Below are 24,264 nucleotides of genomic sequence, written 5' to 3'. Positions count from 1 at the left end.
ATATCCACAATCCATGACGATTGTTATAATCTTTATAATGCCAGATATTTATACAACACTTGTTTTGGATATCATTACTGATATTTTATGCCCTTTTTTCATTGTTTGGCTGGGCTTGGGACTTTACTTTTTCTTTTCTTCACTGACTAAAAGCCTGTTGTGTATGTTTTTTGATTTAAATATTAGATTTAAATGTAAAAATGTTGGATGAATTTCTGTTAGCAATTGGTTTTGTTATATTTTATCCCCTGTGTGATCTGTCCACGTGATTGCCCATTGATTTCACCTGTCATCTGCCTCTTGTTTGACCTAGGTGTTTTTGATTATCTCATCAACCCATGTCCGTCAGTGAAAACCCTGTGTTTGTCAGTCATCGTTGGACCGTCTGCGTTGTTGTGTACGGTGATCCTCGTCTTCCCCACGACCTCCCCGTCAGGTCTGTTTTTCTTGTTTAAATCCAAAGTTTTTGTTATTTTTTGATAATCCTTCCATAGTTATTGAATTTTTTGTTAGCGCACGCCACTCACTATCTGTCCTTTTGGGTCCTACTGCCCTAAATTGTGACAATTTCAGTTACATATGTATGGTGATGAGAGGTGTGACAAAGAACAACACCAGTACTGTTACAAGCATCATATTGGGAGCGTTTAAAGAAGAATCCAAGACCAGTAAAGAGTTCCTTAGCATCACCATGACTAAATGAGATTTTTGTTTATTTATTTATTTTTAAAACAGTCAATCGTCAGTTTGAATAAGAAACGCATACCATAACAATCCAATTTGATACCTATCGAGAAAACTCTTTTTTTATGTTTATCAAAGTGTATAATGAGACAAATATTCTTACATTTCCCATCTTTACTCGTTTTTAAAAAAAAATCAATGTCCTACGAAAAGCATGGATGTCCAAAATATTTTTTTCACTTAATTGTGAATATAAATATTTGCACAAAATACACATATACACAAAATGCATTTTTTTGCTCATTGGTTAAATTGATACAGAGACCAGAATAACTGGAGTAGATTAAATGTTTTGGAAAAAGTGAATAAAAAGCAAGCAGTTTCTACTAGAAAAATTGTGAGCATCCATTTATCTACATTGGAAAAAAACAGTAACAAACCATTGGCATTGACAGCTCTAATATTTTTAGAAATAGATCATTATATTGAACAAAGTAAAAAAATGTTTAAAAAAAACTATTTTCTCCTCGTGATAAAATGTGCTGTCCCGGATACCAGCAGCAGAAAAAGAATTCTGGAGGCTGTCTCCTCTTTTGTCTGCGATGACCTAACAATTTTTTTTTAACCACTTCCTTCCACACCGCTTCTTTCATTATGTTGATCTGTGAAGTGGAACGTAACGCCGTAGAGAGGTCAGGGGCTCCCACTGCCTAGATACATACAGTCTAATATTAGAACATTTCCTTGATTTGTTCGCAGCATCTCTGCTGCCTCCTAAGCACATGGCAACAAGCCGGCCAATAGAATTTCAGGAGCCCACTAAGCATCTCGCTCTGTATAGCAACAGTGGCATCCTCCCTTTATTTATTTATTTTAGAGCTTTTTTTCTTTTTTTTCTTTTTTTCCCCTCCTCTCCAAGCGACTCATTCTCATGCTTCTGACTCCCGCTGAGCTGACACACTATGATTTTCAACTGGGAAAAGAGTTCCAGTAAGATGAGAAAAGGGCAGTTGGGCATTTATCTTGCTCTGACTTTTCAAATATTAACATCCTTCTTCCTTTAAAACCCATTGGGGTTCCATTTATTTATTTATTTTCGGATCGAGTCTGAAATGTCAGGATTTTTAACTCTCCCCTTGGAAAAGTTTAGTTTTCCATCTTTTCAGGCATTTGAAAGAATTAAGAAAAGTGGACACAATGCTAGGGAAGGCTGCTGGAACACAAGGACGTTAAATGTCTCGGTGGAGAAGGTGAGACAAGTCCGGGAGGAATGACATCGTGGGAAGAAGTTGTCTTGATACGGGACATATAAACACCGAGAGGAGACATTTTTTTTAAAGATGGAGGATACAGGAGGAGAGGCGCTACAGGATAGGAGGAGCGGAAGGACATGAGATGGCGTGAGGACCCAAGCCGGTGGTTGGTTTGATCGGAGCCACGTGTGCGTCCGGCAACGACTCTTTGGCGCTTCATGGATGTCGACGAAACGCTTTGCTTCCTCTCCCGACGATCTGGACCAGGTAAGTGGGTATTCTTGTCCCCATGGTAATGACAGTTACATTTTTGAAGGCAAATAGGGCATCTGCTCCAAAAAGTTGCCATTTGAGAACTTCTCCGTAAAATTTGCCGTCACCGCGTAGAAGTGGCGTTAGGATGAGCACGAAGGCTTCATGCAAATATGGCGAATGTCAACCGTCCCGTCTACAGAAACCATTCCATCCTTGGTCCATTTTAGCTATTCGGTTAAGTCATTCCTGCCAGATGTAGGTATTTCCTATTTTAATGGCATTTTGCTTTTGGTCGGGTCAATTTACGTCGATCTTTTTGTGGAATTAGTACGTCATGAAAAATGGGTTTCCTGAAAAACCATGGTTGGTTTGAGTCGGTCTTCATCAAAAGAACATCTTAACTGCATGCCAAATTTTTGGCTTCCCAACTGCCATTCAAAATACAAATACTACATCGTTAGGTGATCGTAAGAACGGGGGTCATTACTAAATCGGGATTCAAATGGGCCCAAGAAAGGGTCTTTGAAAACTGCGTCATGGCCATATTTCAAATTCTCGATGTATTTGTTGGGCGATCGACGTTCGCCCGTAAATACGGACGCAAAAGCTATGAGCAAATGCGAAATACATTTGACGCCAAAAAGCAAATACAATTTTGAAAAGCAGTCGTTGTATAAATACAGATTAGGAAAGTCATTGACCTGGTTAAGGGTTCTTGTCATTATTTGTTGATTCACTGTTGGGTTTTTTTCAAAATTCAAGTCAAAATCAGTTTTTTTGAACTAGTTAATCCGACTATGATTTCATCGTATAGAATTGTTATAAAAAAATAACTGCATATACGATTGCAGTTCTTGTTTTACGTCGAAGCAAAACGAAAACCCAACACGTCAAATCTGTTTGCTACTTATTAGATAAGGTAGAACATTATAAATTGCTGACTAATTCCCGACGCTTGGGAAAAGATTACATGGTATTCCCCTGATATTTATCATCTATTTTTGAAATGCCGCATGATGGGGTGGAGATTTGTGATCCCGCGATATTAGTCTTATATTGGAGAATCAAAAAAGAATTCAATCTTTGCCGTCATATTGTCATTTTGATATTAAAAAAATTGCCTTCATTTACCATGACACTAATTTTTCTTTGACTACTGCGTCAAGTAGTTCAAATGACATGAAGAAAATGTCTTATTTTATCGACGCTACATGAATAAAAAATTCCGGGGGGATTAACACCGGAATATTATTTTTGATTAAAGGAGAAAATATCAACTACTAGATATTTCCACTACAGCTTTTTTTTTTTTGCAAGTAAAGACATTTCCACAATGATATAGTTAAAATCAAGGATCCTTTTATTAACATTAAAAGCAAAAATGGGGTTACATCAATTATGAGCCAAAGCATGACTTTATACAAAGTATAGTGATATATAGAAATATATTTACAATATTTTATCGTGCTTTTCCTTCTTTCCAGGCTATTCATCAGTCACTTTAGGGCCACTTTGCAACTGATATCCCCCAAAAAAAAAGCCAAATGGAAACTGAACTTGAAAGATCAAGCTCTACCGACAATGTGGCTCAGCTCAAAAATGTGGTTTGACAAAGAATTTGGGCACAAAAAGAAGGAGCACTACATCATTGACAAATAGCATCCATGAAATCCGCACCGTCACCCTCTCCTTTATCGGCCATGAGTGTCACTGGAAGCTGATAACATGTGATCAACGGCACTGAGGCACCCAGCATCTTGCTGCTGTCACCCTGCAATAAAACCTAGCCGTCTGTCTTTCTCGGGGAAAATGGCAGAGGCGGGTTTGCGGTTCCGGACGGAGGACAAGCTCCAGGCTGCAGATTTTCCGACATCACAGTTCAAATCCCTCAATCTGTTGGACGAGAAGGCCAACCCAACGGGTGATGAACCTCCACTCCATTCTGCATGGCCTTTGATGACGTCATCATCATGCAGCCAATCGCAATGCGAGACCGAAATATCTTCAGCTTCAAAATCGAATCCGTCACCAACAGATCAAGGTAATAAAATTACAATGTCAGAAAGTCACACATAAAGCTGATCAATTTCAGTGGAGTTGGTATTTTAGAAAGGAATAGATACCTTATTAATGCAGAAGGAATTGTATGATTAGTGCATACCAATGCAACATTTTATATGGTTTAATGCTATTAGGAGGAAATTAAAACAAAAAGGGGGGAGTTGTCTTAGAGCTTCTTTCAGCTTGGCTAATATTGTTTGGGATTGATTATGTATTTGTTTTTTTTTTATCAGTGCAAAAGTGCACATTATCTTGATTAAAGAGACTCCATCATACAATTATTTGCCATAATCTGCAACATGCATTGTTATATTTGGTGGGAAGGTTCATTTTGGCAAAGGAAGAACATATTCAACATATTTGTCAGGAAATAGAATTAAAATTAATCCTTAAAATGGTTATTATATCGAATATTATAATAATTGTTATATGCTTGTTATGTTTTTGTTGTTATACTAACTATAACACACTCAAGATTGTCAGTTACATTCAGCTGTAGGTTAGGTTAGAACTTTATCTCATCCCGTATTCGGGAAATTTCTTGTTTGCAGTAGCAAGACAGACACAAGACACGCACAAAAACTAACAAAATACCAAAATGCAATTAAAAAAAGACAGAAAAGCCGCAAAAACACCAAATGAGTAAGAGCGAACAGAGCTTGGTTGCAGTAGCAAAAACGGATACAGACACAAGAAAAGACATTGTAGAGTTGGATGAAACTGGCAGAACTTTTTGAAGTGCTGACATCAAATTCCAGGCAAAACAAAATGTGAACTGTGTCACTCTGTTAACTAAAAGACATAAATATTCTCACTAAATACGTGCAAACATTTGACCAAAAAAAATCCCTTTTTTTAACTACTTTGAACACCCTGAATTGGCTGCCACCCAATTGCAGGGAACAAGGAGACAAAAACAACCATTCACATTGACACCTACACATAGAGGCAATTTAGAGTATGTGGGATGAACCCGAAGCACCCAGAAAAAAACCCACAAAGGCCTGGGGAGAACATGCAAACTCCACACAGGTGGACCAACCTGGAATTTAAACCCAGGACTCCAGAACTGCAAGGCCAACGCGCTAAACACTTATCACCGGGCCACCTCTGAAAATTCAACGTAACAAAAATACAAAATAACAAGTGGATGAAAATATTGGCTTACAAATATGAGGCAAAATATCATAATATAATATAACAGAGATTTTTAACAGCTGGGATGATACAGTCAAGTTTATCAAACAGATGGATCAGGCGCTTGATGGCCGAGGTGAAATGTCTTTTAAATAGGTCGCAGATTAATAAATTAGGGCCTTTCTAATTATAACAAATCATCCATGATATTTATTCGACATACAGCTCGGATATATCACTTAATGAGTTTCTTGGCGTGCTACAGCAAGTGTCAAAGGTGTAAAGTGTAAACTTTCATCGTGTGGTGGCCTGCACACACATAAAGGTCACCCACGCGATACAATTTAGCGGGGAATGAAATCATTTCTTAAATAGACGCCATACATATATGGAAAGATGCCACATTCGAGACACATTAAAAGCACAGTGGCAACGTCCTTCTCTCGTTGTAATATGAAATCGCAATGCGGGCAGCTGTTGTTTGTGAGGCGAGGCAAGGCGAGGTTGAGCTCTAAGCAACATGATTTCTGGCGGCCCGTCTGCCCAAGCATTGAGGAGTGCCATTTCTGGTATTCTAGGAAGTCAGACAGTGTCACCTGTCAGTAGACGAGTCGAGGCAGTGTCTCGTCCGTGTCGTGGTACGAATCGACGTAGTCGTATCACTGTCAGTAGCACATCGGTGGGTGTAAAACACAGATGAACGCCTAGTCCAGTATTGACAGCATGGCTAACATTGGGTCTTTCTACATTTTGATATCGCAGTTTTCATCGAGCCAAGGATGAATGGAAATGATGGCGAGGATGGATGTCTGGAAGAGTTTCAGCAGGAACTTTCCGCCATCGAGGATTCGGACAATGATGTCTTTCAAGACTTGGGAAACATCGCCAAGGATGACGGTATGCTTTTCACTCTTTTCACACTATTTTTCTTCACTCACTAGGTCTACATTGTCTTGTGTGTCTGAATACGGGATGAAATAAGGTTGTAAGATAACATAACCTAAAGCAAATATATTTTTTCTCAAAGTGGATTTAAATAATGTACTATGGTGCTATGGAGATTTTACAATACCAATATTTTTTGTCTTTCTTTTGTTTACATGTAATCTTGAAATAACGGCTACAAAAATATGGAGATGCCCTTAATAGATATGGAAAATTGTATTTCTAAACATTTTATTTTATTTTTTTTATTTTTGGGCAGGATCGCAGCCCAATAACATCATGACTATAGCGATGGCAGTTTGTGATGCCTGTTTGGAGCAAAAGCCGTTGGTTGATGCGGAGTGGTACTGGGGCAACATTTCCAGGTGTGCACACTGTCCTTTCTTCATTTAAAAAAATAACACAAAAAAAACAACACAAACATTTGAACTCACTTTTACAGAAACCTTACAGTTAGCTAATTGAAATGTTTTCACTGCCATCAGCATCTATAGAAGTCAAGTAGTAACCAAGGTCTATCTTTTTCAGTGACAGTGAATTCAATAGCTCATATATAGTAGTAACACAAATACTGTAAAAACAAACAAAACCTAGTTACATTCACAGTAAAATAAGGGTTTCCAGAAATGTTGCCATTTAAAAAAAAACTAGTAATAGTACATTTTACAATTTATTTTTGTAGATGTATTTTTTTAACTGAAAATTGTAGAAAAAAATATCGGACAATATATATTACAATTGATATGTAAACAATCATTGAGAGTTACATCATGTCAAACCTTTTTGCATTGCCAGTCCGGGTTCAAACCCACACTATTATTTTACAAGTCTAATGTGTTATCTACTGAGCTAGCACAGTCCAGCTGGAGGTAGAGTTAAGCATGTTGAAAGTTTGGTAAATAGGACTCCCTGGGAGCTCAGAGGAGTGCTTATTGGCAGTCAAAGCTAGACTTGTGCTCAGTAGTCAGCACACTCGACTGCCACAGTTAGAGAAGAGGGAGAACAAGAAAGGAAGAACTGTGATGAATTATTTTTGTCTGAATTAATTAATTGCTGTGTTGTTGATCAGAGATGACGTGAATGGAATGATGCGAAACACACCTGATGGTACATTCTTGGTCCGTGACGCCTCCAGCAAGGTCAAGGGAGAATATACACTGACATTGAGGTAAAGATTGCTAGTCCTCTTTGTTATTAAGACCAACCGTATGTATACATGTTCATCTAAGTGTATATATGTATATGTATATTCATATATGTATATACATCTATGTATATGTATCTATATATATTTCAGCAACATGCTTATTTATTTATTTATTTATTTATTTATTTATTTCCTATCTATTTAGGTCTAAAATTCTTGTCTGTATTATCACCATCTTGCTATTGTGACAGTGAAATTTCCCCAATACGGGATGAATAAAGTTATCTAATCTAATGTATACACTTTATTAGGATACATACTTGGTTATATTCCATAGAGGAAAATGATCTATTTCAGGGGATTTTCACTGATTTGATATTTCTAATACTGCTTGTTTCTATATCAAATGTTTGTGAAATGTTTGCTATGGTTAGATCTAAATAAATCAAGACCTTTTTATAAGAGGGAAATTAATTTTATACTAATAGTGTCGTGTAAATGTATCGTATACTAATTGCACGGTTTTCAAGAGAGCGTACTCATCATATTTTCAGATTTCTCAATGAGGAAATGATCAATGTTGATGTATTACTTGTTGTTTGCAGGAAAAATGGCACCAACAGACTGATCAAGATCTTCCATCATGAAGGGAGGTATGGCTTCTCTGAGCCATTGACCTTCCCTTCTGTAGTGGACCTTATTCAGTATTACCAGAACAAGTCACTGGCCCAGTATAATTCTAAACTGGACACACGCTTGCTCTTTCCAATCTCCAAATATATGCAGGTAAGTCTCTGGTTTGCATCATAATTTATTCATGCATATTCCGTGCCACTTATCCTTACAAGGGTCGTGGGGGGTACTGGAGCCTAGCAGACATCCTGAATTGGTTGCAAGCCAATCGCAGAGAAAAATATCATTGGATTATAGTGCACCGTTTGCTATATTCTTAAAATTGTTTCTTTTCTTTCCAAATTTGAGCCAGGGAGAATAAATAATATAGACAGAAACAAATGCAAGCCAATGAGGATTTATTGGTGCCTGTGTTGCCTTGACTGTATTTTACAATTTAGCCTGTCGTGTTCTATATCAGTCCTTCTTTTTCCTATTATCTCTGTCTCTTGCGGTCTTACTTTTCATCCGTGTTTCTCTTGGGGGTTCATGCAAACCACTCCATACTCTCCCACTCTGTGTTGTTTGTGCATATGTCAGCTACATAAAAAAATGAACAATGAGCTAATGGGTTCTTCAAATTAGCATATATTTTCAGTCATTCATATTCCCAAATTTCCCGGTGTCTTAAAATTGTTTTCTTTAGCTCTGAAATAAACACACGCAAAAGCAATGAATGTTGTTCCACTTTGCACATTGTCATCAAATTTCAATGTGATGTTAAGCATCCAGGGTGGCCCGGTAGATGAGTGGTTAGTGCGTCGGCCTCACGGTGGGGGATCTGGGTTCAAATCCAGGTCAGATCTACCTGTGTGGTGTTTGCATGTTCTCCCCAGGGCTACGAGGATTTTCTCTGGGTACTGCGATTTCCTCCCACATTCCAAAAACATGCATGGTAGGCTCTAAATTTCCCCTAAGTGTGAGTGTGAATGTTTTTTTTTTTTGTGTCTGTGTGCCCTGCGATTGGCTGGCCACCAATTTAGGGTGTCCCCCGCCTCTGGCCCGAAGTCAGCTGGGCTCCAGCACCTCCTCGCAACTCTATTGTGAATAAAGTGGTTCAGAAAATGAGATGAAGCATCCACTGATTACATGGAATGTTAAAATGCCGTTGAAATATCATATTCCAAAATTGAAAATGAACTCCATGAATAGCATTTTTATTGGTATTTCTACAGCAGGCTGTGATGGAACTTGACATTGAGGCAGTTGGAGAGCGCCTCAAGGTCTTTCAGGACCAATATGAAGAAAAGAGTAAAGAGTATGACCGTCTCTATAAGGAGCTGAACCAAACATCCCAGGTAAAGTTGTCATTTTTGCAATAACACAATGGGACGATGTGAGTATGAGGAAATTGTCCACCCAATGGTAAATATTCTCTCTCTTGTGTAGGAACTGCAGACTAAACGGATGGCCATTGAGGCTTTTAGCGAGATCATTCGGATTTTCGAAGAGGAGTGTCAAACACAGGAACGCTATAGCAAGGAATATATTGACATGTTTTTCAAATTAGACAACAACACGGAGACTGACAAGTATGGAAATAAATTCTTGCTTTATAATATGATGTCATTTACTTGCCTCAGACTGAATAATGTTAATGCCTGTATACAATCATTTGTAGATTTGTCATTTTGGAGATTTTTATAGACTATTTGCTTCCAACAAAGTATGTATGATCCTGATTTTTTTTTTTTTGTTCACTTCTGATCCGATACAATTTTTTTGGAAAATGTGTTTTGCCTTTATTGATCTGATGCGCGTATTTTTAGACCAGCAAAAATATTACAAAAATAATGCCACCAGTAAATGAAAAATTATACATTTTTATGTAAGGTTTGCTGGTACCCCCTCAGGAAATACTCTGCTTACAAATATTACATGATACTTTGTTAATGTGATTGGTTTCTTAAAGATAGATAATCCCACTCAGCCTACATTGGGTAGTGTTTTTTGAAAAATATCCAGACACTATACCAAATGTCAAGAAAATTCTGTACCTGTAATCACTCATACATTGCAGTTATCAGTAGCCTAACAAATTGTCCGAAAATATTTTTTTGCTGAGTTGTAGATTATATTTATACGTGCTTTAACATTAGGGAAAATGAACACCATGACAGAAATCCATATCTTTCTTAAGTATGCTATTCTCCTTCCTGTTTTCAGGATGCAAAACACTTCCGATGAGTTGCAATCAAGAGTGGAGGAAATACACAACAGCAAAATCAAATTGGAGGAGGAATTAAGGAGTAAAGTGTTGGCCCACATGGAAGTTGACAAAAAAATTAATCACTTGAAGCCAGACCTCGTGCACCTCCGGAGGATCAGAGATCAATATTTGTTGTAAGTTTCACTTTCTTTCTTTCTGGTTCATTCCTATGTAAATTGTGAAAGTAGAAATGCTCAAAATTACAGATTTAGACGGATTTTTGAACTGTATTTATGGGAAATGGCCAAATTTTAGATCTTTGCAAGTCCAACTTGCAAAAAAAAAAAAGTATTCTGCTCATATTGTTATTCAGTTGAAACGTTAGGAAAGGTTAGACCGGCTTCTTTCTGATGTAAAGCGAAGTTAAGTTGCATACTGTCCTCATATGGTTAATCTAAGCAAGATACATAAGTTTGCTCTCTGTTACAGCTGGCTCTCTCAGCAAGGCACCAGGCAGAGCCAGATTGATGACTGGCTTGGTGTGCGGAATGAAGAAGAGTGAGTCTCAATATTTATCCAGAATTGATGCCTTTGAAATAATATTGTGAAACCGTCTCATTTGGTCTCTGTTATCCTCACGACATGAGACAGTATCTGGACCAATGAGATGTGCGCCATTTGCTCATTGGCCACAAAGCAGGAGAAGCGGGGGATTTGCATTGTTTTTATTAAATGCACCATACCAGTATTCTTTCATTCTAAGAATTGGACAATAGCATCATAAATTTTGGGTAATGTCACAAAATTGTAAACAATGTGTATACACCATCTCGTACAGAACAAAACACTGCATTTCTGTAGATGTGTGCAAAATACAGAGATTTCCCTTGCCCGCAAAAGCATTACAAAGGTCACCAAAGGTTAAGCTATTGCTGGCCGAGATATCAAAGTAGAAAAAACTCACAGATGATAATGTGTTCCCCGACCACTCTTGTACTTTCCCTTAGCCCGTACACTCTAGCAGACGATCCTCACCATGAGGAGACGACTTGGTATGTCGGAGGCATGACTCGCAGGGAGGCCGAAGATCTTCTGAAAGGCAAACGCGATGGAACCTTCCTGATCAGAGACAGCCAAAGTCAAAGAGGGTCCTTTGCCTGCTCTGTTGTGTGAGTATCTGTCTATTTGTGTCTTGTGTCGGATGGCATTATTGGTTAAGATTCAGCTTCCAAAAGGTGACCGCTTTCCTCCCGTACAGTGCGGACGGCCACGTAAAGCACTGCGTGATCAGCAGGACATCCACGGGGTACGGTTTCGCCGAGCCCTACAACCTGTATTCGTCACTCCGAGAGCTGGTCGTCCACTATCGGCACACGTCCCTGATCCAACATAACCAGCAGCTGAATGTAACCCTGGCATGGCCTGCTCTCAGCCAGCAGCCCAGCTGAGAAACCACCAGCATGTCACACTGTAGCACTTTCAACGCTTCACTGTAAGAGCACCCCGAAAAAAAAAGCAGAACACTTTGAACCAGCTCAAACTAAAAAAAAAAACTAAAAAAAAACATCACAAAAACCATCAGCAAACAGACAAAATAGTTTTATAATGTTTTTTATCAGATAAATCTCATAATATTAAACCTGTATGATGTCAGATCAAAAGACAAAATGAACCCCAAAACATTATTTTCAGTTTCCCACAGCAGTTTTGATGATACAGATATGGTTACATGTTCATTTTTAGTTTTTTTTTTTGCACCATCAACATTAAAAATAATAATAATTTAATACTTCAGAGTGAAGACTAAAATAGGCTGGTTTAGGCCAGTTATATTTATTAATATTCCTGGATCTTCATTGATCATCTGATTTAAGAAATTCTGATTAGTTGTCAGCAAAAACATTGTTTCTTTTTTTAAATTCTATTAATTTATCTTTCATACCATTTCTCCTCATAAAGGTCATGGGGTTCCTATCAAATATGGACAGTTATTTTCTCGAAATTAAAATATTCCTCCAAAAAAACATGAGTTTTCCTAAATCTTCAAATCAAAATCAGGAATATTTTCGTTTCCAAATGACAACAACCTGAAAGAGATCAAATAGGCTCTATTCTATGAATATATTTTGTGGCTTTCCTTTTAATTCGGTGCTTTCTCAAAGCCACAGTAGCATTTTCAGGTTTTAACCATTTCACAATATACACATTTTGAAATTTAGATAATATGACACACATCCTTTACAAGTGACAGGCCCAATAAGAGCTCTATTAATTGGTGTATCTATAATAATTATTATTGATTAGATTTCTTTCACTCACGTAAAGTTTATTTGACATACTCAATTAAATGTAACTTGAAATCGTCATCTAAAAAAATACTTTTCATGATCATGCTGTTTTTTCCACATAGGCCGCCACGCTCATGTGACAAGTATATATATTTTTAGATTAAATTTGATGATCCTAACTATCATATAAAGTAAATATGATTTTGTCTTTTGGCATCTGCTCTGAATACATGTTTATATATATTAACAGATTCCTTATGTTCTAAATCATAAGTGAATTGGACGAAAAAAAAACATATTTTTAAGTTATGCCTGTGTGTGTAAAAATATAATTTCTCTCAAAGAATGAATAGATGATATAATTTATGATACGTCATAATTTAGTGTATGGGGGGAAAAAACAAAGGTCATTGCGGCATTGTGATGAGTTCAAACATAATGAAAAGGATGCAATTGAAGCTATTAGAATAATATAATGATTACAAATGACAAAATCATGATATGCTATATAGAAAAATGTCCTTTAAGATTGTGACTGATTCTAAAGCATCTGCATTTATAGAACCATTTACAAAGATTTGGACCGGCAAAACTAATCCAGAAAATCTTCCTGGAGGAATTGATGGATTAAAAGTGCCTTTGGGTGGTTTTGTATATTGCAATTTGCACAGAAAAGCACAACACAAAGTTTATTGGGAGTATCGGAAGGTTGGCTTTGAACTCCATGAACACCAATTTCTGCAATTTCAGGAGACGTTTGCATTTCCTTTTCAGAAGAATTTAACTCCAATAACGTCGATTGGTGCAGAATAGCAGCGTCGTGATCCGTTTCTTTTCTTTTTGTGAGGTACAATCAAATCAAAAGTGTGATCCGTGCTAAGGATTCTTAGTCTATGTAAATGTGTTTACATTTTAGATCTGTCCAGGTCCTGTGAGTCCTGGATGGGTTTACTCTCTTTGATTGTGCTCTTGGAGGTGGATTGGTGCTCATTCAATAAGGGTAACGACCGAATCTCTCAAAATTATTTTTATAGTAATATTACTAACACCGTAAAGTTGTCTATGGGGTGGTGATCTGTTGTTGTGTGTCACCCTCGTGTTTTTAGAGCAGGTTATTTTTAAATTACACAGTTTGTGCTGGTCTGAGTTGGACTTTCAGGATGCTCTGCTTGAGAACAGAATTTAAGAGTTTTGAATCTGATGAAAAATGTTAGATTTGCTTGTCTGTGGGGTTCAGGAATATGTTTTTTTTTCATGAACTCCCCTTCATAATTCTATTTTTTTTTTTTTTTAATTATTTATGTTAGTCCCAATTAATGCCATTAGAATAGCCATTTTTACACAGAGGGTAAAATGCCACTGTATTCTTGTAACAGAATTAGCTATATTTTTAAAGGATTAATGTTCTAATGGTATAAGAGTCCAATCAAAATATGAAATTAGAGTGAATGTTTTTTAGGGAAAGAAACAATATTTTTAATAGTGAATATGGGTCTCAAATTTGAAGCACATTTTTATCATGATTATATTCTTATAGGAATGCTTTAACTAGTTCAAACGGAAAAGCACTCATTAGAAACCCTACATGTGAAAGAGAATAGTATCCAAATTGCTAATTTTAATGGTTTAAACCCACCAAAAATGTCATTTTGTCACAATCAGCTACACTTGCATCTAATTGGCTTCTATTTCTTCTTTTCAAACCACTTTTACACATTGGAAAATTAAATTCTATCTTACTTTTGGTTATGATTTGATTTTTATTCTATTGCACCAGTATTCACGTAATCCCTCAAGGTTGAAAATAAGTCATTTTATTGATTACCAATTGCAAGTCGAGCAAACGTCCAAGTACCTTATGTTCTCACATTCCTGTTCCACAAATTATGCATAGTATGTTTTAAGTAGACAAATAATGAAAGAAAATATATGTTTTTGCAGAGGAGCTAAAAACAATGAGGAGCAAATATTTTGCACTAATGCATCTAAATTGATGTAGATGATGATGATGATGATAATGATGATAATGATGATAATGATGATGATGATGATGAGGATGAGGATGATGATGATGATGATGATAATGATGACGATGTCATCGTATCATGTTGTTTTGGGATGATGCAAGTCGGTTTCTGATGGTGCTGCTGACTGCATTTGGTGATGTCATTCATGACTTGACTGAGGCAGTGTTAGTAATTTAATAATTTTATGCAATTAACTTTGTGTGCTCCCTCTTTACATTAGTGGTGTGTCTTTTTACTTTAACTATTTCATCCCAAAGCATAATTCATTGCACCTAAAATGATCACTTTCCTTTTTTTTTTTTGCAGCGACTACACACACGTCAATAGATGTTTGCAGACTAAAGTCATTTAAAAAGGAAAGCCATTGAAATGTTCTTTGAAATACCTCGGATTTTCTAACAGGTTAAAAAATATAATACTCAGGCCTACAAATTGGATTTTTGTTACATAAAATGATGAAAGATCATATTTTAAGGGGTGAAAATATATGTTTGTAAAAAGGCTACCGTTGTATTACAAGGCCTCTTGTAGGAGTACAGTAATTCTTTTCATTAATTCCACTAAAAGTTAACTATCATGTCAACAAAAGTAAATATATTTATGACCTCTTATTTGTCAAGAAAATGTCCCGTGAGTGTTATCCTTTGGGAGAGTTTTATTTCACTTTGAGCTGTGCATATATGATCAAAAATACCTCTTTCTTGTTTCTGTAGTACACAACAAAGTAGTTGCTGATTCTGTGACCTTGGCTTGTTGCTGTTGTGACGGTAAGAGTTTGTCCCTCTGCTTTAATCCAAAATCCTTTAGCTGCACTTGATAGTTTATTGCTGTGAAGACAAAATATGTTCATGTAAATGTTTGTTTGATGATGCAAAGACACTGTGCGTTGTGTCGCTGTAGCTTATCTTAGTTCTTAGGAGTCAGTCATGGGAAGAAATGTGCTGGTTTATAGACGTTTTAGTTGGTGTAAAACTCTTGTCCTTCTTTGCCTTCTTACAGAGTAACCCAATGTCCATGTAAGCACTTTAATTACCAAATAAAGACAAAGACTTGTGGGTCTCAATCTTGTCAATTGGATTATTTCAGAATGTTTACATTATGAATAACGGAGGAAGGTTAGTAACTTCACTTGTCTTTTTTTCTTAATGAGGAAAAAAAAAACTGTATACTAAAACACTGCGTCCCCTAGTGGATAATACAAGAACTACATTTTTTAAAAGAAAATTCATATTTTTTTTATACAATGCAGTTTTCTTCCCCGGGCCGTACCAAACCACCAGACGGGCCGGATCCGGCCCGCGGGCCTTATGTTTGACACCACTGGGTGACTCCCTAAATTTTAGGGTGTCACCAAGCTGGATTTTGTGTACAAATAAGACGGCTTTTAAGTGAGTAAATTGTGGCTATATTTCTTAATAATATTTCAATTGTATGAGGTCATTATGCTTTTTACGTGTCTCAGCTGTAGCTGGAGTAAAGGATTTATAGCCATAAAATAGTTGGATTGATTTAGAGGTAGCAATACTGAAGGCGTAGATGTGAAAACAAATAGACGCAAAAAATATATATTATTTTCATAGTAACACGTATTATTCTAATACACGTTAGTATTCTGAAAACAATGTCTTTTTTCGTGTCTGTTTTTAATGCGCATGACCGAGGTCAGAGTTCAACTGGCTGACGTCAGCCTTCAAAATGGCGGATGAGGCAGCAGTCGGTGAGGCAGTGGACTGCACAGCTCAGAAGTGACAATTTACCGAAGAAATACCTGATAAAGTTCTTACATAACAATGCAGCGCATTCGGTAAGTTGTCATTTGGGGATTTCTGAGCCCAAATTCTCATTTTAAGAGTGCTCTTTGACGGGAGCGTGTGTCGTTAGCGTCATGTAGCCCCACGTGGATGCAGACATCAAAATGTTTGCAAACAATTTGGCTGCATTGCGTTACCTATAGCTCTTTATTTTTAATAAGTCATCATTCTATTTTGTGTTTCAGTTCCTCAACGAGCACAGACTGCTGGGAAGCATCTTGAATGTGGCCAAAACGACTAAAAAAAGAGCAGCTCATCGACGCCATAACGAAATGTTTGTCAGCAAAGTGAGTCATATTTTAAATACTAGTTTCTATTTTCTCTGTCCGTTTTATCATTAAATATCAGTCTTTAGTATTCGAGGCTTTGCTCAATTAGCTTTTTTATTTTAAATTATGCTACATTTAAATTTAGAATGAAAACATACTAACTACTTTAGTGTTGATTTTTATTATCAAGACACCCGTGTGGTTATAACTCGCACCCACACAAGTGCCACCAGTGGAAATTTAAGGAATAAACGGTAAACTTTTAGAATGAATATACGTTTATCGTAGGCTTGGACCTGTTTATTTTTTATTTTAAATGTGGTTTTGACAAAGCCTACGTGAGACATTAGTTCAACAATAGCCCAGGGGTCATTTTTGACTTAAGTTTAAGCATAAGGCAAAATAACCATTTTTCATCAGTTTAAGTAGAGAAAAACAAGCAATGACGACTTTTGGGATATTTATTTTTTTAATTAATGGATTTGAAATGATTCACTGAAAAACATCCACAATGAAATAACTATCACACTGATGTTTTGTAGAGGTTTAAAGCCACGGAGATGGTTTACACAAAGCAGATGCAAGCCGGAAAAAATTGAGAAGACCAAAGAAATCAAGGCAGAAGTTGCAGATGAGGTAGGATCTAAATGTTATTTGGTTATTTTATTATTTTCATCTAATATGTAATTAACCTACTCATTTTATGCCTTTCTTCTTTTCAGGGTTCACCCAAATCAACACTACAGAAGGGCGAACCAGTCTTTGACTTCAACGCCCCCTCACTGGTACTTGTCGTCATAGAGCAGGGGTCTCCATCTCTGGTCCTTGAGGGTCCCTGTTCAGTAAGTATTCTCTATCTCACACCACATCTAAATTAAATGAACTAATCAGCAGGAGCTTGATCACTTTCATTTGATTTTGCTGTGTTGGAAGACAGAAATACACTGACCAGAGGCCCTTATTTCTGAGCCTCTGCATCAGGTAAAAAGAAAACTAAGCCACAGATATTTGTCTAATAAATTTTTATTTATTTTCTTTTGCAGTGAGAAGCACTTCTGCTGACAGAGGAATGGGAAGAAAGGAACTTCCAAATAGAAAACACTTCTTTACAGAATTCCACTCAAGATGAAGAACAATCACCTATGTGAAAGCCCTTTTATTTGTGGAAAAATAAATGTTTTCAAAAGTTGAATTTTTGCTTCACATTTATGGAGAAAAAAATGCAAATCACATGTGAAATTATTTCTTTATTAACAGGAAAACAATTCACCTGTTGCACACTGAAGAAATAACATAGAAATATTGATTATTAGTCAGTCTTTTCTCCACCTGCAGAAAAAATAAGACAGAAATAACACTTATAAAATTTATTAAAAACATAGTAAATATTTTTTTTTTTATAAAAAAAGAAACTTAGTAAATAAAATTTATTACAAATGAAAAAAAACACTTAATAAATAAAAACAGAAAAAAAATAAAGGAAAAAAAAAGACCATTAGGGTCTTGGGGTCTTTTTTTCTCCAAGTGTTTTAAAAAAGTTAAATGCTTCTCAAATCTCTTTTTGTGCCAAAATTAAATGAAGAAAAAAAAATAAAAAAGCTCTTACCTCTCACTTTTCCAACATGAGCCAGAAAACTCTGGACTTTACCTAGGAGGGAGGAGAAATAAATCACAACTTGCATTCAATGAAATGTTTTAACTCTACAATAAACTTACCTCTCAGAAGACAGCCAACATTCTCCAGAGAGAGACACTATATGATGCAGCGAGGGCAACTTGGGAAGATCACTTGGTCCTCCAGTGTCTGGACATGGGCCTGATGAATGCATGCAAAAAAAAAAAAAAAAAGCAAAAGTTAGCACATATACAGATCCAACAGAAAGGCGTGGCGTTTCTTTTTTATGGAACTAGTTTTACCTAGATCTGTCTGGTGTCTGTCTTGTGGGCACGTAGCAAGAGCTGCACCTAAAACAGGGAAAAGTTTAATTTAGGAGTTGTCAAACAATTATTACAGGAAAAACAAATCTTGCAAGTAATTAACAAACAAGATAAAGAATGAAACTGAGTTAGTGAGCACTCTGCTATTTACCAGATAAGGCGATTAAAGATACAGACCGACATTTACTGCTAGGGTAAAGTTGGGTTAACAATTTTTGTATAAATGATTTTTTAGTGAAAACAGAACCATTACAAATTGGAAACGAGCGTTTCACTTGCAGTGAAAACTATCATTACTTACAACACAACAGGAACGAAGTTGTGCCACTGGATGTCATTAGGCGATTAAATATACAGACTTACTTACGTTAATTGTTAGGAGAAAGTTAGGCTAACATTTTTGTGTGAAGACAAAAAAAAAAATACAAATTGGAAAGGAGCTTTTCACTTGCAGTGAAAACTATCATAACTTACAACACAACAGGAACGAAGTCGTGCCACTGGATGTCATTTTAGAGTCAGCCTTTCCCCAGCAAACTGCGTTGATGTCTCGGCTTTGTTTGATTAAATTAAGTCTTTCTGCATGACTCAATAATGGAGATAACGCGACGCTAATGCTAAGATAGCATGTGACTACATGCGCAACACAGCCAGTGGGGGAAAGGAGACAACTTCAATTGTCGACGGTGTGTTCAAGCGAGCATTAAACTAACCGATTTGTTGGCGTTTTTGGCTCAATCGATTCCTAAAAGATCTTCCTGTAGGGAGATAAGAATGAATTTATGCCAGTAAATTGCTCTACGACGACTTACCTCGACGTACTCGTTGGCAGTCAGTACGGAAATGACTGTTGGAGAAGACGAGGCACTGCGCATGTGCTGAATTAAGAGCAGCTGCGTTGGCAATCGGCGTAACCACGCCCATATTGTCCCACCACATTGAAGTCGTGATTTTTATGGTCTTAATACAGTTATGTGTTAGTACAGCAATTTTACCTTAGTATTTTACATCAACTCACCTTTAATCCAGGCCACCTGACTCCATTAAAAAGTCTAAAATTTGGAACACAAAGAATGATTCTTTGTATTGTATAGTACAATAACTCATAATTAGTTCTGCAGGCCCTATAGCATAAAAAGGGCATAGGGATAAATCATCACTTTATAGTGATGAACCAGAGCTGCTCAAGCAAATATATTGTTGTGTTAATTTACCATATTTAGACGCAAGTAAGCCACATTTGTCAGACAAAAGAAATCATTGAGGGTGCATGTCTTTGAAATGTGGGAGGAACCCGGAAAAAAAACATGCAGGCTTCAAGCCCATTGGAGAAATATAAATCATAAAGACAGTCATTAAGTTCCATGTAGTTTATTAGCAGTTTCTCCCCCAAACTCTGTTAAAGTCCTGAAAATCATTTGGTTTAAAATGAGAAATTTGTCTCCGACAGAAATGAGTGTCAGATCAGTTGTACATTTGATCTTTCGGCTCAACATATGACTACATTTAGAAGTTCTTCCCATCCTATTTTGTTTGAAGTTTCCCTCAATACAAGTAGGAATAAGAATAAATAGCATTTGAGAAGTTTGTACGACAACAAGGCTGAGCAACATTACTAACATGAGGACAGCAAGTTTTTAACACAAAAAGTGAGCAATAACACACATACACATTTGAATGCTTTTTTGGCACTTCTCTTGGACATGTCAAGAACCGCAATGCAGAATTGAACCTGTTAACATTTTTGCTGATTTGACTAGTTGAAAGCCTGCTTATTAAACTCAAGTGCTTAATTTCTCCTGGTGCACTCATTTTGCAACTGTGAGTAAACAGAAGTGGTCAAGTCATTTCTCTTTTTTTGTTGATTTCAGCATGTCAAAAACAGCACTTTGGTCCTTAAACATCTAAGGGCGTACGTTCCATGATCAATAAAAAGCTGACCGACTACAACATGATCATACTCTGTGTTCTTGGAATGCTTTGAAACGAGTGTTTCCTACCAATTCCTGAACAAGAAGTGCAGTAAAATGTGTTGAAAATTGAACACTGGTTAATTTCTTGCCCCCATTCACAATATCACTGCTGGCCACAACGTACAGCATGGACACACATAGACAGTCCTAAAACTACATATTTTAAGTCTCAGTTTTAGATTAGAAAGGTGGGAGGAGCACTGCTTCTAAATTGCACACAAAAAACTAATTTGTTTTTAAATACAGTCATCATTGGTAAAAACTATCACTACTAAGTCAATGACTTGGATACAATCAATCCAATCCCAAGATGTAGTGTAAAAAATATAGCATTGTAGGCTGGCAGGTGTTTAAAAAATAAAATAAAATAATGGCGCACATTTATTACAGTAAGGTATTTGACTTTCTAAAGATTCAATTGACTGGTGTTCTTTCTCGTAGTGATCAAAACCACCTTCCCACAATGTCTGGGTTAAGTCATAAAGAGCCCAAATTTATTGAAATAGTAATATAACAACATTCATTTCAGTTTGAGGTCTGTTTCATGAACTTTGGTCCCATCTTTTCTAAGTGAAAGGAAAATCAATTACGGGTTTGTGTTCAATTAAAAAGGACTGGTGAGTAACCGCTCCCCCTTTTTTTTTTAAATGTGAAACCCTTTTGATTTGCAGTGCTGACAAAGGATGGAAAGAAATGATAAAACAACAGCGGTGACTTGATGCTTCATTACAAACCAGGCACTGTGGTTATGATTATCATGACTTAACAGGTGAAGGCGGAAACGCGCTAATCCAAGTGACGAAAGTGAGAAAATTCGAATCCACTTAGAGGAAGAGAAGAAATGTTTTGGTAGAATAGCATAAAAATGTGCTTCATTAGTTTTGTTTGAATTCAACAGTTTTCCATTTGTTTATTTATGAATTTGCAAGAATGGGTTGAAAATGGAACATTTCAATCTTTCAAATATGTATTGCTTTTCATTCACTAACCCCCCCCCCCCCCCCCACCCCAAATGACAATTTCTTGCAAAACACAAACTTCTTTTCCTAGTCAGCAAAATTATTTTTTCTGAGTTTTTCACCAAATATTTGAATTGTGTATTTTCATCAAATTTAAGACAAATGAGCTCATGACAACACTTTTGGTTCTCACGTTTGCCAACAAATGGAAATTTCTTTCTTTTTATTTTGGTGCCAGATTCTATTGTTTCCACATAAATTGAGGTAGAATGCATCCATATTAAAATTCCAATCAAGAGGATTTAAATTTTCCCACCTGTCTTTATATAACTTGTACTTAATTCTACGATGCGCACGCAGGCCTACTTCGGCTAAAGCCCTTTTTTTTTGGGACACATAAGAGAGCAGAGGGGGGGAAGAACTGGTAAAGTGCTACTTGTGGACTTGGAGGCACCCTGACAAAATCAAAATACAAATTGAACAACATCAAGACAAGAACAGCAAATGGACTATATGACATATGTCATAACATCTTTGAACAACATAAATTAATCTCATGTTCAAGAATAATACAAATAAAGTTCAGGCTACAGGTGGTGTCCTCTCTTCAGTCCTCAATCTGTGGTGCTACACGCTGGTTTCCCAAAAAAGATTGATTGCTTGATGTTCCTAATTTAAAGGGTTTCAACTGGTTATCCCAGTGAATGTAATGCTAAGAGGTAAATTGAAATAAGGAATGACTTTGTTTTGGGATATGAACATCCTTGCTACATTCAATGGGTGCTTTCTCTTCATAACCTGAGAGGCGTAGGTCCATCAATCCTCTCAAATATGACCTCAAATTTCTTCCACCCAAAAAGGTTAGATTGCGATTCAGATTGAAATTTGAAAATGGTGCAAAAAATAATTCTCAAAGCCCTGTCATACCATTGCAACTCTTATTTACTCGCCTCATAGACCCATTTTCGCCAAATGAGGTTTTCTGCACTTGTAAGACACCAGATTGTCCTCTTAAAGGGGGTTTGGACCAAAAAAAAAAAGCCCTTGGCGGAATTGTTTGCCCACCCTGGTTTAGAGGAAGACATTGCTTTTAGTACTTTTTTTTCTCATGGGAGAGAGTTACTCTACAGTATTTTCCCCAGCCAAGTGAACCTCCCAAAGCAGGGTGGGAAATAAACATAAAGCAACCAAAGAGAGGCCAATGAATATATAAATATGAAATAAAAAAAGAGGGGGGATCACCCCTCTGTCTACAGAGAGACCGTCTCCAGTGTAAAGGGACTGTGGTGACTTTACAGACTTTATTGGTAGGTAGATTGGTAAAAAGGCCTACCCTGCCTTCCTCTCAGGGTTACTGTCTGTGTCTCTTAGGCAGGGCAGGTTGTGCTGGTTGTTATGAGCCCTCGTGCAGGCAGGGGGCGCTCTCACCATGCTCCTCATCGGGTCCTTTGTGGCTTGGTGAACTTGTCGTCCTGTGGGGATGGGGGCACTGCAACGTCAGATTGTCTGAGGGAGGGCGGTACCTGCCGCGGGCGTCCGGAGACATCGAGGGAGAGGACGAGTCCTGGTGTCGCTCCGTCCCCAATTGGGGGTCGTCCTCCAGCGGACTCTCCAGGTCCGACTCTAATTCCTCCTCCTCGTCCTCCTCATCCTCCTCTTCTTCTTCCAGTGTCAGTTCAAACTGGAACTTGTCCCCGCTTACTCCTGTTGACGGATTAGCCCCGCCCAAACTACCTCCTGGTCTGAATTCGGTGTGGGGCTCGTCAGGACTAGAAGGCGAGGGGCTACGTGGGATCATGCTCTGGTACCATTCTCTGTTGTCTTCCAGTGTGTCGAGGATGTCCTGAGCATCGGGGTGGACCAAATCTGCCCACGTCTCCCATAGAGGGTGAACAATGTAGTCAATGAAGCCCACCTATAAGAGAGACATGACAAATGTCAGCCTTGACAACTGACACACAAAATGAGATTTATTCTGCAAGGGAAATATTTTCCATATGATTAAAAAAAACACAATTTGGAGGGATTTTTTGTTCTTGTTGAAACTCAGGCTAAAAAGGTGTTAAACATATCAGTTATTCAAATTAGTATGTAGTATAGTGATTAGCGCATCTGCCTCACAATTCTGGGCTCCTGGGTTCAAATCCAGGTTGGTCCATCTGGGGGGGGGGGAGTTTGCATTTTCTCCTCAGGCCTCCGTAGGCTTTCTACGGGTACTCTGGTTTGGAGACTCTAAATTGCCCCCTAGCTATGGGTGTGAGTGTGCATGGTTGTCCGTCTACTCGTGCCCTGCGATTGGTTGGCCACTGATTCAGGGTGTCCCCCGCCTCAGGCCCAGAGACAGCTGGGATAGGCTCCAGCACCCCCGCGACCTTGATGAGAATAGAGCGGTTCAGAAATGAGAAGTAGATTATTATACCCACCCAACATATACATTATATTTTCAGACTTTCCGCTACTATTCCCAGCCAAACATTCAGTTTCTGCATTGCTTATCCTCACAAGGGTCGCAGAGGTTGCTGGAGCCTATCCCAGCAAACTATGGGCACTAAGTGGGGGACACAATGAATTGGGTGCCAGCCAATCACAGGGCACAAGGAGATGAGCAAAAATTCACATTCGTGCTCATACCTAGGGCCAATTTAGAGTGTTCAACCAGCCTAGGATTTGTGTGTGGGGAAAAAATGGAGTTCCCA

The 24,264-nt window shown here is 37.5% G+C and overlaps 3 protein-coding genes and 1 long non-coding RNA gene across 10 annotated transcripts in view; 2 read left to right on the top strand and 2 right to left on the bottom strand.

Annotated features, from left to right (window-relative positions):
* Positions 1-1,547: 1,547 nt before the first annotated feature.
* Positions 1,548-15,681, top strand: LOC144196641 (phosphatidylinositol 3-kinase regulatory subunit gamma-like). Its single transcript, XM_077716997.1, has 12 exons — positions 1,548-2,204; positions 3,677-4,233; positions 6,153-6,287; positions 6,595-6,700; positions 7,405-7,503; positions 8,088-8,268; positions 9,330-9,452; positions 9,544-9,686; positions 10,321-10,497; positions 10,793-10,861; positions 11,311-11,472; positions 11,562-15,681. The coding sequence occupies exons 2-12, from the start codon at positions 4,002-4,004 to the stop codon at positions 11,749-11,751; spliced, it is 1,617 nt and encodes a 538-aa protein (XP_077573123.1). The 5' UTR covers positions 1,548-2,204; positions 3,677-4,001; the 3' UTR covers positions 11,752-15,681.
* Positions 15,682-16,299: 618 nt separating this feature from the next.
* LOC144196846 (peptidyl-prolyl cis-trans isomerase FKBP3-like) lies at positions 16,300-17,351 on the top strand. Its single transcript, XM_077717337.1, has 3 exons — positions 16,300-16,422; positions 16,615-16,716; positions 17,241-17,351. The coding sequence occupies exons 1-3, from the start codon at positions 16,321-16,323 to the stop codon at positions 17,295-17,297; spliced, it is 261 nt and encodes an 86-aa protein (XP_077573463.1). The 5' UTR covers positions 16,300-16,320; the 3' UTR covers positions 17,298-17,351.
* Positions 17,352-18,008: 657 nt separating this feature from the next.
* Positions 18,009-19,579, bottom strand: LOC144196845 (uncharacterized). Of its 3 annotated transcripts, none has more exons than XR_013326386.1 (5): positions 19,449-19,579; positions 18,616-18,663; positions 18,415-18,514; positions 18,305-18,346; positions 18,009-18,027 (listed from the first exon to the last, which is right to left on the bottom strand). It is a non-coding gene; the product is annotated as an uncharacterized LOC144196845 (long non-coding RNA). The 3 variants fall into 3 exon arrangements; XR_013326388.1 differs by having other exon boundaries at positions 19,111-19,489; XR_013326387.1 differs by having other exon boundaries at positions 19,350-19,472.
* Positions 19,580-21,610: 2,031 nt separating this feature from the next.
* Positions 21,611-24,264, bottom strand: part of pde4cb (phosphodiesterase 4C, cAMP-specific b) — a 53,707-nt gene continuing 51,053 nt past the window's right edge. For all 5 annotated transcript variants that reach the window (XM_077716641.1, XM_077716642.1, XM_077716644.1 and 2 more), the window contains one exon: positions 21,611-23,483. In XM_077716641.1, the coding sequence (XP_077572767.1) occupies positions 22,962-23,483 (522 nt within the window). In that variant the 3' untranslated portion in view covers positions 21,611-22,961. The remainder of the gene's footprint in view (positions 23,484-24,264) is intronic.

Source organism: Stigmatopora nigra, chromosome 5, assembly GCF_051989575.1.
Source record: "Stigmatopora nigra isolate UIUO_SnigA chromosome 5, RoL_Snig_1.1, whole genome shotgun sequence".
Taxonomy (NCBI): Eukaryota; Metazoa; Chordata; class Actinopteri; order Syngnathiformes; family Syngnathidae; genus Stigmatopora; species Stigmatopora nigra.
Note: the sequence above shows the minus strand (reverse complement) of the source record. Positions and strands in the feature narration are given on the sequence as shown.